At 32.9% G+C, this 19,707-nt stretch overlaps 1 protein-coding gene across 2 annotated transcripts in view; it reads right to left on the bottom strand.

Annotated features, from left to right (window-relative positions):
* Positions 1 to 12,504: 12,504 nt before the first annotated feature.
* Zwilch (zwilch kinetochore protein) overlaps positions 12,505 to 19,707 on the bottom strand; it is a 129,283-nt gene continuing 122,080 nt past the window's right edge. For both annotated transcript variants that reach the window (XM_085809829.1, XM_085809830.1), the window contains exon 17: positions 12,505 to 12,778. In XM_085809829.1, the coding sequence (XP_085665955.1) occupies positions 12,675 to 12,778 (104 nt within the window). In that variant the 3' untranslated portion in view covers positions 12,505 to 12,674. The remainder of the gene's footprint in view (positions 12,779 to 19,707) is intronic.

The following is a 19,707-nucleotide window of genomic DNA, read 5'->3' as shown; positions in this document are numbered from 1 at the left end:
CTGTGTTCCGAGCTCTGTGTTGATCTCTGCAATGTAATTTAAATTGTAATTTAGTATTTAATATATTTTTTTGTTATAGGACATTGTCTACTTTTATTTTCTTTAATTATATCATGCATTAAGCACACACGACCACCAAATCTGCAACAGTTTTTCACTTTCGGATCGAGAAAGACGAAAGTGTATTGCAATTACTCGCACGTTTACGTACACCGTGGGTGATCTTCAACGTGAGCAAGAGTTGAGCGGCGAAGGAAAGTTGCTGCAGAACTTGCTAGCATCGCGAATCTTACCTAATCTTCCTCATGACGAATATATCGAATTCAAATCACAGTGACACTTAATGCCAAAGACACAAAAATCCCCTGAAAAACTTATCGAACAGATCAACATGCGACTGCAAATATGAAATCAAGAGCTTAGAAACGAAAGTACGATAACATTTGTGGCAAATGCTAATTATAGCGCAAAACATAGTGGAAAGAAATGGAAGAAGGGTGGTAAGAAACCTCAGATGGTCAGCCAATCCCAACCCTTGACAACAAATAATGCCAAAACGATGAACAGACTTAGACCAGTGATGGTGTGAAAGGTTTCAATGGCATCTGTTTTCATTGTAATAAACCCGGCCACATTGGTAAATTTTGCCCAGTTTTCCCTGACATGTCAACCACGACGAATGGCAAAACAGAGACCTTCTTTGCAAATACTCAATGCAGTGCGTTTGCTTGTCAAGAAGATGATTGTGGCCGAAATGTGTGACTTAAAGACGATGGAGCTACAGCACACATTACAAATTCAGCCGAGTATTTCAAGACGTACCGTTACTTTAACAAACAAGCAGAAATCACAGTCGGTAACAAACAGACAATACCAGCACATGGCTGTGGGGACATTGACATGTGCGCGACGGTTGGAAACGTACAAAAATCTATTGCGCTCACTAATGTACTGTACGCACCAGAAATTGGCAAAAAATTTTTATCAGCGTCAAAGGCAATGAATGAAGCGAGAAATCGCGAACTTTGGTTATTCAGACGATATAACTTATCGTTTCTTTTGCAAGGAGACCCCAGATAATATACTTTTAGAAGCCCCATGTTCATCAAACGGACTCTTTGAACTACGTGCAAAACCAGTCAAGCCACAAGGGGTTTCTGCTGCTGCAGCCTACTTGGTTGACAATGAAATGACAACTCCTTTTTCTGAGATGGCAATAAAGACAACGAAATCGCCATTATCACTTTGGCATCGACAACTTGGCCATCAAGGAATACAGCACGCGACACAGTACTTGCGCCAAAATGGTATAGATTTTATCGACGATGGACTATTTTTGTGAGCCATACGCGTATGGTAAACAAAGTCGACGAACATTTAAACCAAAATGATTCAAAACACAAAAGTCTGGTGAGATAATACATTAGTGCTGTAGAAGTAACGAGAAATTGTGTACCCGTATGTATTCGTTACTCGGTGAACCAGTACTCGTTACTATCGTATCGTTACTCGTTACTTTCGGTAAAATCGATCGGTATCCGTATCCTGAGCCTATTTTATCGGTCTACGGCCCTAAAAAGGGCCTTGAAACGTCGCATTGCATTGAATCACGTGAGCTATTCAACCCCGCGGGAACTGGTTAGTGCTGCGATAGGGAGTTTTGCGTCGCATTTTTGGGTAGAAATAATTCACTTTATTTTGGCTATTATTTTTTGGTGCACTGGATTCATTATTAATTTTTCTATTGCTGTCAGGGCTTAGTTTCTAAAGTCAGAAGGTCCTACGGAAGGCCGTCAGGAAAACAGGAAAAAATAAAATAAAAAATAAAGAAAGAAAGGAAATAAATATTACAATAATAGCATTAATTAGTAATTAAAATAACAAAAAATACTTATTAAAAAACTTAATAATTAAAATAATAAAAAATAGTGATTAAAATAATGAATAATTAAAGTAACATAATAATTAGCAACTGAAATATAAAATACTTATAAGTACAATTTAATAAAAATGTAAAAACAAATAAAAATTAAAATAATTTTTAAATTTATGATGACTAATTAAATAATAAAGTAAAATACCAGATCTTGTCTTATTGGCTTAGTATCGTTTCGTCCTTTCTCATTTCATCCCCAGCTCGAAAAAGTGTTATTTCGTTCACTGCCTTCCCCCACCAATTCCCTCTTTCCCGTTTCATCCGCTGTTTGAAAAATAGGTGTTTACTTTACGATAAGGCGAACGTCTCTTTACTTCAATTAAAATGGTTTAGAAGAGATGACTGTTTCTACTTCGACTTAGCTTTTGATTTTTTAATATTATTTAACATGTTATGCAGACAAATTATGTTGAGCAGAATAATGAATTTCAGACGTGTTCAAAAGGTGTGTATCTGAATATAATAACATTTTTGTTGTATAGTATCCATTTTTTTAATTTCACACATTTCTAAAGCAACAGAAGTACGTTATCACTATTTTGGCACACACATCAAAAACATGAATAATTAAGATTAATGTTACATTCCTTATTAAAAGTAATGGGTCCTCATTAAATGCAACCATTCATGCTTTTAGAGGATTTTACATGTGGTGGTCTTAAAAAGATGATGTTCACTACCAATGTTTGTTTATGTTCCCCAAAATAGAGATCTCTTAAAAGGTGACCTCTTAGAGATGTCGTAAATAGATGATTTGCTATAATTATTTTCCTATAGATAATGGAATTAATGTAATTTAATGTCAATAACTCGAGGAAGCAAGTTTAAATACGGTGCAACCAAAATACAGAAGTATTTTAAATGACGAAAATATTCATATTTTATCAATGTCAAATTTAAAAAGAATTAATTTTGGACAAATTATGAAATCTAACTTTTAATGTCGTCTTCTGGTTTCTATATTTATATCTGGCAACGTTTTATACTTGTTATGAAAAAATAAAAATACAAGAAGTTTGAGTCTCGTAGTACAAAGATTGACCAGGAAATTTAGTTTCAAAATTTGCAATATTTAATTTTTGATGCCATTTGTAACTTGCCTTCGGGAATCGCTTAATTGAGTTAGAATAATTCGAGGAAATAAGTTTAAATGAAGTGCAGAAAAAATAAGCATAATTTAAATAGTCGTAGAAGGAAGTCATGCGGAATCCATATCAAATTTTCACTTTTTCATAATGACCATAAAACTTTCCCAAATACAAATACAGAAACTGGGAGACGGCATTAAAGATTAGCTTTCGTTATTTGTCCGTTATTCGTTATTTCGTTTGCTGCTTCCCCCATTCCCTTCATCAGAACCGCTAATAACGAAAGGGTGAAATTTTCCCGATTCATCCCCTCTCCAAAAACTCCTTGTTGAGACTGTTATTTGTTGAGACAAGGAATGCTATATTATAAATGTCAACTTGCTTTTTACACTTAACAATAAAATCAATAAAAACATTCGCAAATGTATAGGTTAGTAAGAATAAGAACTTAAAAGAAATTTAGAAATCTATAAAAGGTAAGGAAATTTTTATGTTACTTTATTAGAGATAATAGTGAAGCACTAAATATTTCAATCAGTGTTATTTCATAATGCTATGAGTATAGCTTTATTCATTTAAGAAATGGCTCACCAGCGGTCGAGCGGTAAAATCGCTGAACAGTGGTAGTTCCGACCTGAGTTCGATCTCAGGCAAACGGGTTGGCTTCATAAGCGTTTCGTGGTTTTTTTCCCGTACCAGCTTACAAGCCAGCTTACGTATCATACGAGCCAGCTTTCCTAAGAAAGTGCTCTACGAAGGCATTTTTCCTTTTAGGCACATAGCCCCAGTGTGTTTTGTCATAATCAACTCAATTAAATCATTTAAAAAATATATCAGTTGATCACTGCTCAGTGTACATCTGCTGTTTGCTTATAAAAACACTTTGTAAAGACGTTTCCATTATTTTGCTAATAATTCTGGAAGGCTCATAGAGTCCGAAATTGTTACACTAACATCCGAAATTATGTTACACAAGCTAACAGAGAACTTAATTCTGCTTAATACAACAAAAATCTGCTTGACTTGCTTTCGTGTCTTTGGGAAACGTAAGTATATGCAGAAATAAATATTAAAATCTATCACGTATATTTGTAAGGATGTAAAGCATACTGTTTTGGTTCACGATAATGATAAATATGCATCATGTTACGACAGTTTTAAAAGATCACAAATAACTATACATATGCTAGACTTCTAACAAAATTTCTGTTACAATATGAATATGCATTTATTATTATATGAGTCGTAAAACGGCCCACCAGCGGCCGAGCGGTAAAGTCTCTGAACACTGGTAGTTCGGTCCGAGGTTTGAATTCCGCGAACGGTCCGGCTACATGGGTGCTTTCGTGGTTTTCCCCACGTGTAACGTGTATACGAGCAGGTTTCCCTTAGAAAGTCCTCCACGAAGGCATCCCTTCCTTTAGGCAGATAGCCATAGTGTGCCTTGCCATAATTAAATACACCCATACACTATGAGTCGTAAAATTCAGTATTCGTCATTTTTAGATTCTAGGTATATGACAGAATTTTTTTTAAATTTTCGTTTTGTTTTTAAAAATTACTTCACTTTATAGCTTTTCTTCAATTTATTATAAAGGAATAGGAGTTTAAATTTTGATTTATATATAATATGATATAAGTTCATCATTCATTAATAATATTTTATGTATAACAAAAAAATTATCATTAATGTTCCAAATTTTAATTTTTTTGCATAGCGAAATATTTCAATTATACACAATAAAGGTTATGCAGAAAACAATTCAGCTGGCATGATAGCTAATTGCGAAAGAAAAATTAGAGTCTTATTGCTCTTAACTCTTAGTACAAGCAGCCATTTTTAAATTGACGTTAAAATAAATTTATTCTATGGTCTATTAGAAAATAATTATACTGAATCATTTATTGACGACTTCTAAGAGGTCTCCTTTTGAAAGAAACCTGTATTTTTGAGAACATAAACATACGTTGATATTGAACATCACTTTTTTAAGATGCCAGAGCAAATGCACAGAGCTCCAAAAATCCTCTAAAAGCATAGACGGTCACGTTTTAAAAGGCTGACTACTTTTAATAAAGCTTGTATATTAATGTTCATTATACATTTCTCACATTTTTACTTTCTTTCAAAACAGCGATGCTGTGGTTCAATTGCTTTAGAACTATGTGAAACTAATGAAATGGGCTCTATGTTATAAAAACCTAATTATATTCAGATACACACGATTTGAACATGTTTGAAATCTATTATTCTAATCAGAATACTTCGTCTACAGAAGACATTGAATGAATATTAGAAATCAAAAGCTAAGTGAGATTAAAGTAGGAACAGTCACATCGTCTAACCCATTTTAATTGAAGTAAACAGGTGCTTAATTTATCGTAAAGTGAACACCCGTTTTTCAAACAGCGAATGAAAAGAAAAGAAGAGCCCACCAGAGCTCGAGCGGTAAAGTCGCTCAGCACTAATAGTTCGGTCCGGGGTTCAATTCCCGGCTAACGGCTAGCTGCACGGGCGTTTTCATTGTTATTCCCGTGTGTAACTTGCATATGAGTCAATTCCCTTTAAAAAATCCTACACGAAGGCCTCCCTCCCCGTAGGCAATAGCCCTAGTGTGCTTTGCTGTAACCGAATAAACCGAAACCGGAAAAAAAAAAAAAGAATTGGTGGTGGAAGGCAGTGACGAAACGTCGTTTTAGAAGAATGGGCTACATAACCAAATTTCTATCTATACTCTGGCAAACGGTACATTATTTTCTCATCAAAAGCCTAAATTTAGCTAATGCTCGGCTTAGTTCTTAAATTGCAATTTTAGCCACAGCCCCCAAACAAGACGATGTCTGGTATTTTATTTCATTATTTAGTTATTCATCATTAATTTAAGAATTAACTAAATTTTCATTTGTCTTTAAATTTTTATTGAATTATAATAATAATCATTTAATATTCTAGTTGCTAATTATTTTATTATTGTAATAGTTATTTTATTTATTTTTATTTATTTATTCATCTTTCCTGATGGCCTTCCATAGAGCTCCAGCACTTCTAATTTTAAAAATTAAGTCCTGACTACAACCAATGATTGCGAAAATAAAAGTCACGTAACTTATTTAGTGATAATTAAATAAAATAAAAGCCAAAGCTTTTATTTTCGCCTTACTTGGCTTTTATTATATATATGTGTGTGTACTTTACATTTAATTATAAGGACATATATATATGTACTTTACATTTAATTATAATTTATTTGATATATATATATACATATTTACGTTTGGTAGTATTGCCGATTGCTATAAAATGGGAGGTGCACATCTAGATGTTATAACGGACCCATATACAAAATTTCAACGTTCTATAACTAACCGTTTTTGAGTTATGCAAAATGCATACATACGTACTTACACATCACGAAAAAAATCCCTTTCAAGTATCAACTTAGAGTCATAATCATTAGTCATAAGTATCAGCTTAGAGTAAATGGGATTACATTTAACAATAAGTTAAAAAAAAAAAAAAAAAAAGAGAGAGAGAGAGAGAGTCCTTCATTGTGTTCGTACGTACAGGCGTCAGCCCAAAAAATAATTCACATGGATTCCGTAATCGTCAAAAATGGATATTTCCGTTAAAATATGATACCCAAAAGTTTTCTCGATTACAATAATTACTACCATTTTATTTGATACAAGGAAGTAAAGAACCTATATTAACCTACATATTCTTATATAAACAATACCTAAGTGCAGTATATAAATATTTTAAATCAATAAAATCTGACTATGGCAGCTCAAAAGATAAAAAAAAAAAAAAAAAAAAAAAAAAAAAAAAAAAAAAAAAAAGATAAATCATCTAAATTTTCAAATTACAAACATAAATAGCAATAGTAAAAAGCAAATACAAAATAACGCTTCACGCTATCAAAATTGCTCATATTCTTAAATATCAACAACTAAATAGTATTTCAACTAAAACACATAATGTAAACAAGAGTTTGCCCGATGCCCAAAAAAATTCAAAATTATCTATGAAAAATATGAGCGCATTGTGACGCAACCGTATCATTCGTATTCGAACAGCAACCGCATCATTCGTATTCGCATAGAAACCGCATCATTCGTATTCGTATAGGAACCGCATCATTCGTACTCGAACAAACCGCATCGTACGACAAATGCGAGTAACGAACAGATGCGAGTAACGAAATGAATTTGTGAGTACCGAATCGGTACTTCGAGTCAACCGATGTACCCGTTACTCAGTAACGAATACATGCGGTTTGCTCCAGCTCTATAATACATGCAGACTTACTCGAATCGCCAGTCTTATCAAGAGGTGGAAAGAAGTACATGATGGTGATTAAGGACGATTACTCTAAGTTTCGACATGTAGAATTTCTGAGACAAAAAGACGAGGCTGTGGATAAAATCAAGCAGTTTCTTGTTCGGACCAACAAAGATGGTATAAATGTAAAAGAACTGGTCACAGACGATGGTCGTGAATTTGACAATGATAAATTGGGAAAACTGACTGATGATGCAGGCATCAAGCTGCGAATCACTATGCCATATACACCAGAACAAAACGGATTGGTTGGAAGACAGAATCGTACAATAATGAATGCAGTTCGCACTGTGATCAAGGATTCAGGCCTACCGCGGTTCCTATGGGTAGAAGCAGCATTTACAGCTGTCTACGTTCTCAATCAAACCGAACCAAGTAAGAGAATTAATACAAAAGCCTTAAAAGGTAATCCCTCTTTACTTAAAAACTTTTTGACATCTGGGACAAAATTAGCCATCCAATAAACAAGAACGTTATGTTTATTACTTTAAATGAGCGTGGTGTTTTTGATTTCTTAATAACCAATGGTTTCAATATATAATCGCCTGAATATTGCAACAGAAATGAACCGTTATACAACTTTTCGCTACTCTTATGACCATTAGCTGATTTGCAAGCTTTAGCTAAATAGGTTTTTCAGGCATTTTTTTCCCAGAACAACCCGGACTCGTCAGCACTGAAGATCTGAGAGTAGGAGTTGGCGGCAATGATTTCAGCAAATTTTGCTGGATATTGTTGTACTGCATCTGAATCAGCAGATGAACTTCCTCCTTTCAATCTTAGATTATGTAAAGAATGTCTTTGTTTAAATCTCTCAAAACAACCATGACTTGTGGAAAAAGACACCTTTTCTTCATTTGGCGAAATTGATGACGACCGATTAAGTGCTTTTAAATCTTTAAAGCCTTACTTGGAATAGCATTAGTATCAATTGGAATCCGTTTTTGATTTGGGTCTTCTATCCATGTCACTAATGCCTTTTCCATAGTATTATCTCTTACATATGAAGTTATTCTCTTACTGTTGCAAGTTCAAGCTGCTACACTTTTTCTAATAGAGTATTCATTTTTTCTAATTTTCCTTAGTGTGACTTCATTCATGGAGTAAAATTTAGCAACATATGTTACTCTTTCTCTATTACGTAGATGATATAATATTTTAATTTCTGTTTCTAAAGAAATAACATTTCGTTTTATTTGATTTTTTTCAAATCTTTTGGTATTACAAAACCTTAAAAATAAATTACGAAAATTATAAAAATGCCACAAAAAATATAAATGTTGAAAACTTACTAGTAAACATTCAAATATGTAGATAAAAATGCCGCTAAAATACTGATACTGCACTAGTTCACATTAACCAAATAGCTTTACCGTTGTGAAAAGACATATACATACTACAGGGATTCCCTTTTTACAACACGGGAATCCCCATCCTTGTTGTTGCCACCAGTGTTACCAAAGGAATGAGATTCAAAAATGACTTCAAATATATGCATTTGCATATATGCAGTCGAATACACATTTTTACCAAGTTTTTCAAATCCGTTAATTTTTAAACTGTGTAAAACCGAAATCGCATAAAACGAGTACTATGTAAATTGAGGGATAGATATACTTAAAATCCAATGTCATTAAATTTAAAAAATAGAAGCTATCCTGTTTAATTTTCCATGTCTGCGTTTAAGTTGCGAGATTAAAATAGCTATCATTTCTTTTGCTTCTACTGCCCCCCCTCCCTAAAAAAATTTTGTTCTATCAATTGATTACTGACAGTTTACTTTATTAATCCTTCTTTTTCAACTCTCTCCAAATTATGTTCATATATTCATCTTAAAGCTATATTTTCACAATCTCAAGAATATTTTCATTCATTTTTTTGTGTAGAAAGAGATAATCATTCTATTTTGTTTGTTTAAAATTCAGTTATACAAAGCTTGTGAGGATTATTTGTTGAGTGGAAGAGATGGTTTTGTGGACGACGTTCTAAGGAAAGTTATTCAGATTTTTATTCAGATTCAAGTCACACGGGAAAAAATTATGAAAATGTACTTTCACTCACAATGAGTGATATAAAATACAAATAATTGATTTCTGGAAGTTGGCACTTATTAAAATGACGGAAACTTGGAAATGCTTAACGCATAGATTTTTTAAATTTGATGAGATTGCTTTTTTTTAAATCTCAAACCAGAGAAAGATTGCTAACAGAGGATCAAAATGTAAAGCCACTGCAGGTATTCTTAGAAATTATTATCTGAGAGCTGTTTTATTAGCCACCTCAACTGATGAATTTGCTTTAACGATGGTGGCTTATAATTAAATAGGTTTAAAATCATGGTAACTTACTTCAATAAATTTATATTTAATTCTTATCCTGCACAGAAATATCGATTTAGACTACTGAGTGAGAGTACAACAAAAATATTGTTGAATCTATCAAGATGTATTAACTATTCAAGAATGACCTGGTGAGTCTGTAGGGAACGATCAAGTCCTATCATTTCTAGGCCATCCAAAAAAGTACCATTTTTCAATAGAGCTCTTTTCAGATCAGAAGTGAAAACTAAGAAGATAAAGAGAAAACAAGAAAAGCTTTTCACAATTATGACTTCTCTTTAGATGTTTCATTATCATCATTTAAAAAAATGATGTAATGTAAATATTACAGCTGCACAATAAAAGAAGAGAAAAACTGATAAATTAGAGAAATAGAATAAGGAGCAGCACAAAGAGAGCCAAAAATATTTCATTCAGTCTCACTTCTTTTTTAGGGGTTTGAAACCTCTACCTTCAGAAGAATGGGATCATTTGATTTATTTGATGATGAAACTGAAAAGAGAGGAGAATTTACTCAAGTAAAGACTAAAGTGTAGAAGGGACAATTTATACACATTGTTAGGTTTTTATGTTACTTAGCTAGTTACCTTATTATTTTGGCTATCCTTTTTTTACGTTCACCACCACCAATCAAGATGCAAATTAATCAATGTATATAAGCACAAACTTCTCGAATTCAAGGCAGAGCTGTGGGTGGGCTGCTGTTATTGATCACCACTCTATCACTTCTTCCTGCAAATGAGTTATTTAAAATAGCTTTAACTTTTCTAGTTGTAATTGCATCATGACTGAATGAGAGTCTGAGCTAAAGCTAACCAATGCACTTTATTTTGCACGTATAACTTTATTTTTTATTTGCACATTTGTTCTAAATTTACGAGTGTGCTGCAAACCTAATGGCTAATAATAATTGGCCTCATGGTTAACCCTTTGCAACACAGTGTGTCCGGTCTGGACACACCTAAAAATTTCCTTCTGTATGCACAGAAAAATTGAATGAAAAAGGATTTATAGGTTACTCTGAACCTTCTTTATTTATAGTAGATGGCAGCTCAACAGAAACCAATCCATATATTTTAGCCATGTTTAGTTTTTTTAAGACCCTCATTTTTCAAAGAAAACTTCCAGTTTTTTTTTTTTTTTTTTAGTGTATAAAAGGAATTGTTTGAAAAGAAATTTCTATGTTATTTTTTTTTTTTTTGGTTGTAAGCTAATCTCCTTATTCTATATTAGTTCTAAATTTTTACCTTGAAATCTTGCCTAAAATCAAATGGCGAACCATAGGTGGCCCAGACAGGGCTCACCGATAATCTAGGACAACTGAGAGTCTGTATTCTTTGTTTCTTCGCATCTCATCGGTCAGTTCATTGACAACAATGCTCATTTCAGCACACTTTTCGAAGCTCTATTCAATCAGTGTACCACTTTGGGCACACCCACAGAATTAAAATGATAAGTGCTATCTTCACAAAATTTTACTTCTTTGCTCCTCTAGGCCTAATTAGACTGCCTACTTTTTTATTTTATCCAAACTCCGACTTTAAAAGTCAGCGTGCCGGAAAGGGTTAATGCAGCACAACCAACATAATGTGTGTTCAAAGACTGAAGTCAACAAGAAATAATGATTTATGCTATGGTGTTTTTCCTATAGCAATTCTAGAAATTATGATGATGGTTATGATCTTTTCCTTGTTAAAAAATTTTTTACATGATTATATTAAAAAACCTGTAGAAGTCTTATTTAAATATTTTTAGGTGTTTTATATCATTACTTAAATCAATAATATTTATCCTTTTAGAAGCTGGGCAAATTTCCAAAATGTTAATTTTACTAATTATAATTATTATTTTTTACATTTCCACACTTCCTTTCTTTTCTTTTAATTGCTGCACTAGGAAAAATAAAACAAGCACAGGATTATGTTTATTACATGATTCAGATATAATAAAAAGATTTCAATGTGCAAAACCTTATAAAATAGTGTATATCTCGGTTTCATCATTTCTTTAACTCACAGTTTCTGATTAGATGAAAAACATAATTACTAGATGAATATCTTACTTTTGTATAAATTTTCTTGCATAGATATAAAAAAAGGTGTACACACGTTAAACATACCTTAATTCTAAAAGAAAAAACTACTGTTAAACTGTATATTCCATCAAGAAACAATTCTGAATTACAATTTTTAGGTTCTGGAAACTTATATTAATGCTGAAATTATTACACAATTTTTTTTAACTAAATGATATCCTAGAAAACACAAATTAGTTTTATGTTGCTGAAGCTCAATTTCAAAGTGAATGCTGAAATTTGTTAGCAATATTAAACTATCCACTGATGGCAATTTTTTTAAGACAAAAATAAAACGGACCTATCTATGTATAAGTATTTGCGGCATTAAAAAGCTCATATGTTAATAGTTAATTTTATATTAGCAATCTAAAATAAACATATAATAATAATATAAAAAAACATATTGAGGAAAAACATATAATACATAGGAAAATAAGATATTAGATGAATAAATACATTTTGTCTATAAATTAATTTTTAGCTAGGAAACAAAGTATAAGCAAGATGTATTTTAGGTTTTACTGAATGGCATTCGCAAACTGTGCAAAACTTAAATTTCGTAAATGCGCTACACTGATCAGTATAATATATAGTGCTACTAGCTGCCATGTCACTGAGCCCAAGTTTGAATTCTGGACAAGGCTTGGATGTTTAGTGTATGTGCAGCATGAGGATATTTAAAATATACAGTGATTTGAAAGAGTCCTCTTAAGAGCATTGAGGTAGGGAAAAATTACTGTTTATTTACAGCAGTTACAGAATACAATGGGAATTGCACTTGTAGCAGATGTAGAGATATTGTAAATATTTACAGAAGTACTTAAAATTAAGAAAATGAAACAAAAATATTTTTATTTATTTTAAAACTGAGGTCTTTTATGCAATATAATTCTTATATTTCATTTCCTTCTTTCTTTATTACTCCTGGAATCAAATCTTGAACCAAAACACCTTTTAAGTAAACATATGAGGCAGTTTTGAGCATCTGTGTTGGATCTATATAGAAAAGAGAGAGGGAAAAAAAAAAAAAAGACTTCTTCAGTCTTGTTAAAATTAATATGCATCTTATGAAGAAATGATTTATATTTATAACACTGCACAGAAAATAAAAAATATACCTTTTAGGATTTAATTCAACAGATTATATTAACTTTAATATTTCATTTTGACAACAGGAAAAAAAAATAAGAATTTGGAAATACTGTACTCGACATTACTGACCAAAATTAAGGAATAATCTGAAAAAAAAAAAAAAATTTGCTCACTAATTTTCAACCTGTGTCTAACTGTGCAATAATTCACTGCTGAATCCAAATTAGATTCAGCAGACTATTGAAAATGCTGATGTTCTCGGGGATGTGGGCTCCAGGGCTCATTGTACGACCATCCTTACAGTGGCTTTGACTGATTTTATCAGTCCCTGAAATGTCGTTCAGTTGACGAATGCAGGTATAAAAATCCAGTTACCAGTTCCCCACATTAAGGAAGGACCCATAAGGAAGGGGAGAAATAAAAATGAAGCCCTTTTCCCAGATCTGAATATCCTTCAAAATGTCACTCAAGAATTTGCAAACACTTTTTAAGCAGTGAAATTACACTTATTTTAAGCAGCAAATCAGTTGGTAGACAATCTGATCAAGTGCACCCAGAGTAAAAAACTACATCTGAAGGCAGGTTTCTGTTATGGTAAACAGAAAGAAACAGTAAAGCAAATACAAGATAATTATTTTTAGATCTTCAGGATGCATGCCACAGGAACTTGAATCAGATGCTTTACTGCAGCACAAAGACTTCACTAGGCTGGATTTTAAGAAGGGGGGGGAACAGTGGTTAGTCATCAAGTTCAATGAAGCCAAGAGGAATGGTAGTGTGTACTGATTGTACACCATTATTGACAAGTCCAGAAATACTGAACTGTGATTCTAGTTATGTTTTAATCTGGAGGAAATAAGGAACACGTAATTTGTCTTCCTTAAGACCATGACAGATCCCATTTCTATGGAAACAATTTCTGGTTTGGGATGGAATTGTCATATATGGGCACACAAAAGCCACTTTGAAGAAAATTCTGTAAATGGTCACAGATATGTGGCCAAGGACTTGGAAAACCATGTAAAACTGGTTAGGGTTGCTGTTGGTCCATGTTTATTTTGCTAATGGCTGACAGTAGTAATCTTGGGTTAGGTTAGGTTACTTAATTATGGCAAAGCAACAAGGACTACCTGCCTAAGAGGAGGGATAGAAAACCAACCATATACCATATAAGCCAGCCCATTTGTCTGGGTTTAAACTATCAGTATTTAGTGGCTTTAACTGCTTGTATATTGATGGGGCCAATATTCATCTACATCAAACATTTCTGGTGTCAGAACACCTGGGAGCAGAAGATATCACTCAAATGGACTTTCCAGCTTACTCATGGAACTTGAACCTAATGGAGCATTAGTAGGACATCCTTAAAGCCACCAAATAAAGAATGCCAAATGCTTTCCTGGACCCTCCAGGCTCAAAAGTGGCATGTCATTCCCCAAGATGTCAGGTTTGCATTTTCTGTAAGAGATGACCATACACCACATTACAGAAAGATTTACTGCAAAATGGGAGATAATTTTCACATTTTAAAATTTCCATAAATCTGACTTTGAATTCAATATTTTGAGATTAACCAATTTGCAAATGTAGTAATTTATCGTAAATAATGCTTTTAATCATTTAAGTTTCACATCTGTCAACATCCTTTAACCCCTTAAGGACCAGCATCGGGAGAACGAAGTGCAGTCACTGGACTGGACCTGCTGAAATGGATCGTCGCCATTGGCCTGCGCATTTTCAGTAGTTAAGCCTAATTTTACACACACACATACACAAAAAAAAGCATTTTGATATTATGACTTTAATTTTTGAAGTTGCGTATTTAATGTACCTGTTTTTAATGTGTATTAATATAAAGAATATCACATTAATAGAAATAAATTAAACAGGCAAAATATTAAAATCATTACTATACACAGAGAAATAAGTACTATAAACATGAAAAAAAATTACAAATCAGAGAGAGAGAGAAAAAAAGAATTACCTGTAAGTAATTAAATTCCAATTTAAGAATTCTGCTGTGTGTGATATAATTCAAAACAAGGATCGACACACAGTCCTACATTGCATAACTTCGCACTCAAAATACATTGTTTGCTTTCACTTTTCCTTGGTTTTAGCGCACACAACACATCTTCTTTTACTTTTATTACCTTTTCCGTCAACGTAAATTTTCGGAAACTGTCTTCCAGTTAGACGGAAAGGTGCAGTGTCCGGTGATTTTGGACAAATTTTTAAGTTTTTAAGTAAGGTCTCTTAGCCATGGCTAACGGAATTAAACTGAATATAACCCCAACACATGTCACAAAACTTCTTCAAAAGACACTTAAAAATATTTCATCCTCAAACCCTGTGTGACATCAGGTTTATATTAGAAAACTTCCTGTTTTTCTAAATCGAAAACAGTGTCCACGATGACCAGAAAGTGATCAAGGAAAGACCCCCCACTGGCGGGATATCCATTACTGATCACGTCAATCTATACATTATATACCAAAATATAATGCCTGTGTCATTATATATAATGACCTGTTAAACCATCTTACCTGAGAAATGCAAACAAGACGCATTACATGTTGAGAAAGCTGATAGTCTTTCCCCTTCTGTAATATTGTTGTAATGTTCCTTTTTACTTAACCAAGAAAGTTTATGTCGAGTTTCAAAATAAATAGAGAGGAAAAAAAAAAATCCTAATGAAATAAACAAAAACGCCTGTGCCCCTTTAATTCACAGGCGCACTTATAAAGAGCCATGATTTCCAGTTTGTTTATTTCAATAAATCTCTCAAAACCAGAAGCACAAAACAGAAACTAATCCCAGTACATGAAGGTCAAATGCCATATGAATCAACCTATGTGAAAGCAATTACCACTTAGCTCCATTTACTGGCTTTTAAAAATTCAAATAAATTGTTCCGTTTTAATGTCGCATGTACGCGATGCTGGGCTCGTAGGAGTAGAATCGTTGCATCAAGTATACGGGACGCTGGGCTGGTAGGAGTGGAATTGTTGCGTCGTGTATACGCGATGCTGGTCCTGAACAGGTTAATTTTGATAAGAAGGACTAATTAGAGAAAGTTTTACCTACCGTTATGGGATATTGCAAACCATCCAGATTACTATACAATACAAAGTCCGAAATCCGGACGTCCATTATCCGGACCTCAAAACCACCAACCAAGTTTTTCTCGTAATCTTTATGCATGCTCATTTGATTCCCCCCTCCACGCGAAATAAAACATTTGGAGAGTGACGGTTCTTCATTTCACATCGACACTATATAAAATACCTTGTTATTGCAGCAACAATCACTTTAGCATAAATTTGTACGATCGGTAATTTGGCTCTGTTGCTGCGTATCTGCTTGGTACACATCTGAAACCGAAACATTCCACGTTGATACATCGTTGATCTGACGCCAATCTGGCAAATCATTATTTATTATAATTTCCTTTCATCACTGCATGTTTATCAAAACATGACAACTTGAGTAATGACTCATGTAGCGATGCCTAAACAATTTTTTTTATTTTAGTAATTGAATAATAAAGGAGTACGGTAAACTTTTATGTTTGACATTATGCTTAGCGATGATTATGCACTAAAAATGTTGACGAGGAAAAATTTACCAAAAAATTTCTTTCTATATGCTAAAAATAGATTTTGTTGATGATATTCATAGACCCAAAGATTACATTTAGGGCTATCTGAATTAAGAATAACTGACTTGTTACTCACATAAACCCAGAACCAGCACCAGGGCTCATATGGCTGTAGTGAGTCACAGAATTTAGGACCCACAGACACTGCATCAGGTGGTAAGTATAATAAATAACTAAACTAATACAATCCAGGCTTAATTGTCTCAGTGCGTGATAGAAGCTAGATAAAATTTAACGGAACAATTTGTCGTTAGTCGCCAAGCTCGTGATGCATAGCCAAATATGTATAGTGAATGATAGCTAAATAGCAGCTAATTTTGATAGACGCTAATTTTAAAGGTTTTCGAATATCGCAAAACAAAGGTAAAATTTTCCAATTAACTGATTTTGAAAAGAAATGTGGAGAAGTAGAAATGAAGATGATATAAAAGAAGTTTTTCAGTATGATGACAAGGCTTCTCAATCATCAATTAATTAATGAATGGCGAAATCTGTAGTATGGTTCTAGATCCAGAAGATACTGCTACTGATAGGGAAGAAAGTAAGAGAGAAGTTACTGAAAACAAGAAAATTTTGATTGAAAAGTTAGTCGGAATGCTCGAAACAGCAGTTACAGGACTTCAACAATGTAACTAAACAAGAGATTATATCTGTCTACAGAATTAATGAGAAAGCATTAGGACAAAAAACGAAGCAACTTAAACAACTTACATTGAAAGAAAGTTTAATAAGGTAAGCAAATAAATATTAAGCTTTTTTTTGTAAATTTTGACACCCTTTATATCATAAATACTTCCTTATTTCATAAAGCATGATTTCATATTTTTAATTTTATAATTTCTACATGCCATCTTACTAGATTTAAACTGATGATCTATTATCCAGAAAAATCCCAAATCCGGAATCGCTGAAGTCCCGACGATTCCGGATTTCGGACTTTGTACTGTATTATGTTCCATTAAAGGTCATAACAATCCTCCCTCATTTACAATCATAACATGTGTCATAATCACTGTACAATACTAAATTTCACAACCTCATATGTTCTGTAGTTCAAATCAGTATGTGCTTTAGGAAGTCTGATTTCTTCGCATGCATTTGAAAGCTGATCGTGAATCAGGTGATCTGTGTTTCAACTTTAATTACTTTAAATTTTGGAAGTACAATTCATTTTAATTTGATCTTGCTTAATGAAAACAGAATCATTGTTTAAAGTTCTGTTTGAAAAACTAAGTTATTTTTTCCATTACTAATTACAAGCATATTGAATGCATAGCAATATAGCTTCTTAAGTAAAAGCAAAATATGTAAATTTATGCAAATGTAATTAGTGTATTCAGCTATCTTATTTCAAATTTTGACACTGCATGAAAAGCTGGCAAACAGGAGTAAATCTTCATATTTTAATAATTAAAAGCAGTCATTAAATATTAAATAAATCAATTTTATAACAATCATGGCAAAAGTAATTTCTAGTTATGTGCTATGGCCTATAACTAATACTACTTAAAACTAATATAAAATGCCAAGTATGTCATGTATTTCTCCTTGGATTTAAAGTTACTTTTTTTTATCCCCACCATTGATGGTTAGGGTTTACAGTTAACAACAGTATATTTCTTTTCTTTCTTTCTCTCTCTCTCTTTTTTTTTTTTTTTTTTTTTTTAAATTTAAGAAGGCTATGAAACACTTCCACGATATTTTTAACAGAAATTTTAATCCTAAACTCTTTTGAAAAGTTAGACTGTAATTAATTTTTCGATTTTAAGTTTTATTTTGTCAAACATTTGTATAAAATTGTTAGAAGCATTTGTTAGCTAGAGAAATTTCAGTTCTATCATTTACTTTCTTTTTTTTTACTTTTCATCTTTCATTGCATAAATTAACTTATGCTTTTATGTGGGACATGAGTTGAGGATGATGATTTATAATTATTTTTGACTGCCTGACTAACAGCATTCTAATTTTGGTTTAGAGCAACATCAGAACACACTAAATGGAAATGAAGTGAGGAAAAAAATTAGTGGACTCTATCATGTTTCACAGCAGCCATCACTATGATTACTAGGTAAGCCAGAAGGAAGAAATGACCTCTAAGTACCTATTCTAAAATAAGACTACAGCCATGACAGAGAAATATTATCCAAGTGACAAAAAAAAAAAAAAAAAAAAAAAAAGAGTCCAATATATGCAGAGAATACACTCTTCTGTAACCCCAAAGAAAGCAATTGTTTCTTAAAGTCTTGCAAGAAAACAATGAGACATTTTTTACCAGTGTAAAACATATTCATTCCTACCTATAAAAGTCAAGCTGGATTATTTTTATTTGACGATTAAGGACACTGAATGCTCATGCATAATAGTTCATTCCCACATTTTTTGCTCATTGCATCTTCTCCTCTCTCTTTAAAACATTATTTTGTTGCAGCGCAATAGAATTTAAAACAATTTATTTGAAATAAAACATTTAAAATGCAGATTACATTTCCAAAAGTTCTCCAACTTTTTGCCCCCTACACTAGACCTAGGCATGACCGCCATTAGTCTGCAACAGGCAGACCAATACAATCCAGAAACATTAAAAAAAGTACAATAATTTTTGACAGCATTAGCCATTGCCACATCATTAAGTCCAGAACAAATGTCCAAATGGTCACCGCACATGTCATGAATATCACATAATGGGCAAGATGGAGAGCCTGCTAAACCAAACCTGTGTAAGTGTTTTACGAAGTAGTCATGTCCAGTTTTTAATCTTAAGTTAGTGACATTGACAGGTCTAGGTAGGTCACAAGGAATGAGATTCTCCATTAGGGAACCCCAAATCTCATAGTGTCTCTTCATAGAGTCCCCATTCTTTTCTTGAAGATGAGCTCTAACAATTCTTTTATGCACTGTGATACAAACAGGAGGATTAGATTGAGGAAGGGCATATCCAGCCTTGGCCAGAACATCAGCAAATGCATTACCCATGATTCCACAATGACTTGGGATCCACTGCAGAATAACATTGCAACCATTATTTATTGGAGAATTTATCACAAGTTGACAATTTAGAACAGATTCATTGTTTGAAAGTATGACTGAAGAAATTGCTTTAATAGTGGCCTGTGAATCAATAAATATCACAATGTTCTGATCTTCTCTTCTACTGATTTCAGTTGAGGACAGT

Source organism: Stegodyphus dumicola, chromosome X2, assembly GCF_044657685.1.
Source record: "Stegodyphus dumicola isolate Sdum_Otavi_A_Nest chromosome X2, ASM4465768v1".
Lineage (NCBI taxonomy): Eukaryota > Metazoa > Arthropoda > Arachnida > Araneae > Eresidae > Stegodyphus > Stegodyphus dumicola.
The sequence above is the reverse complement of the archived record's forward strand: the minus strand, read 5'-3'. Positions and strand labels throughout refer to the sequence as shown.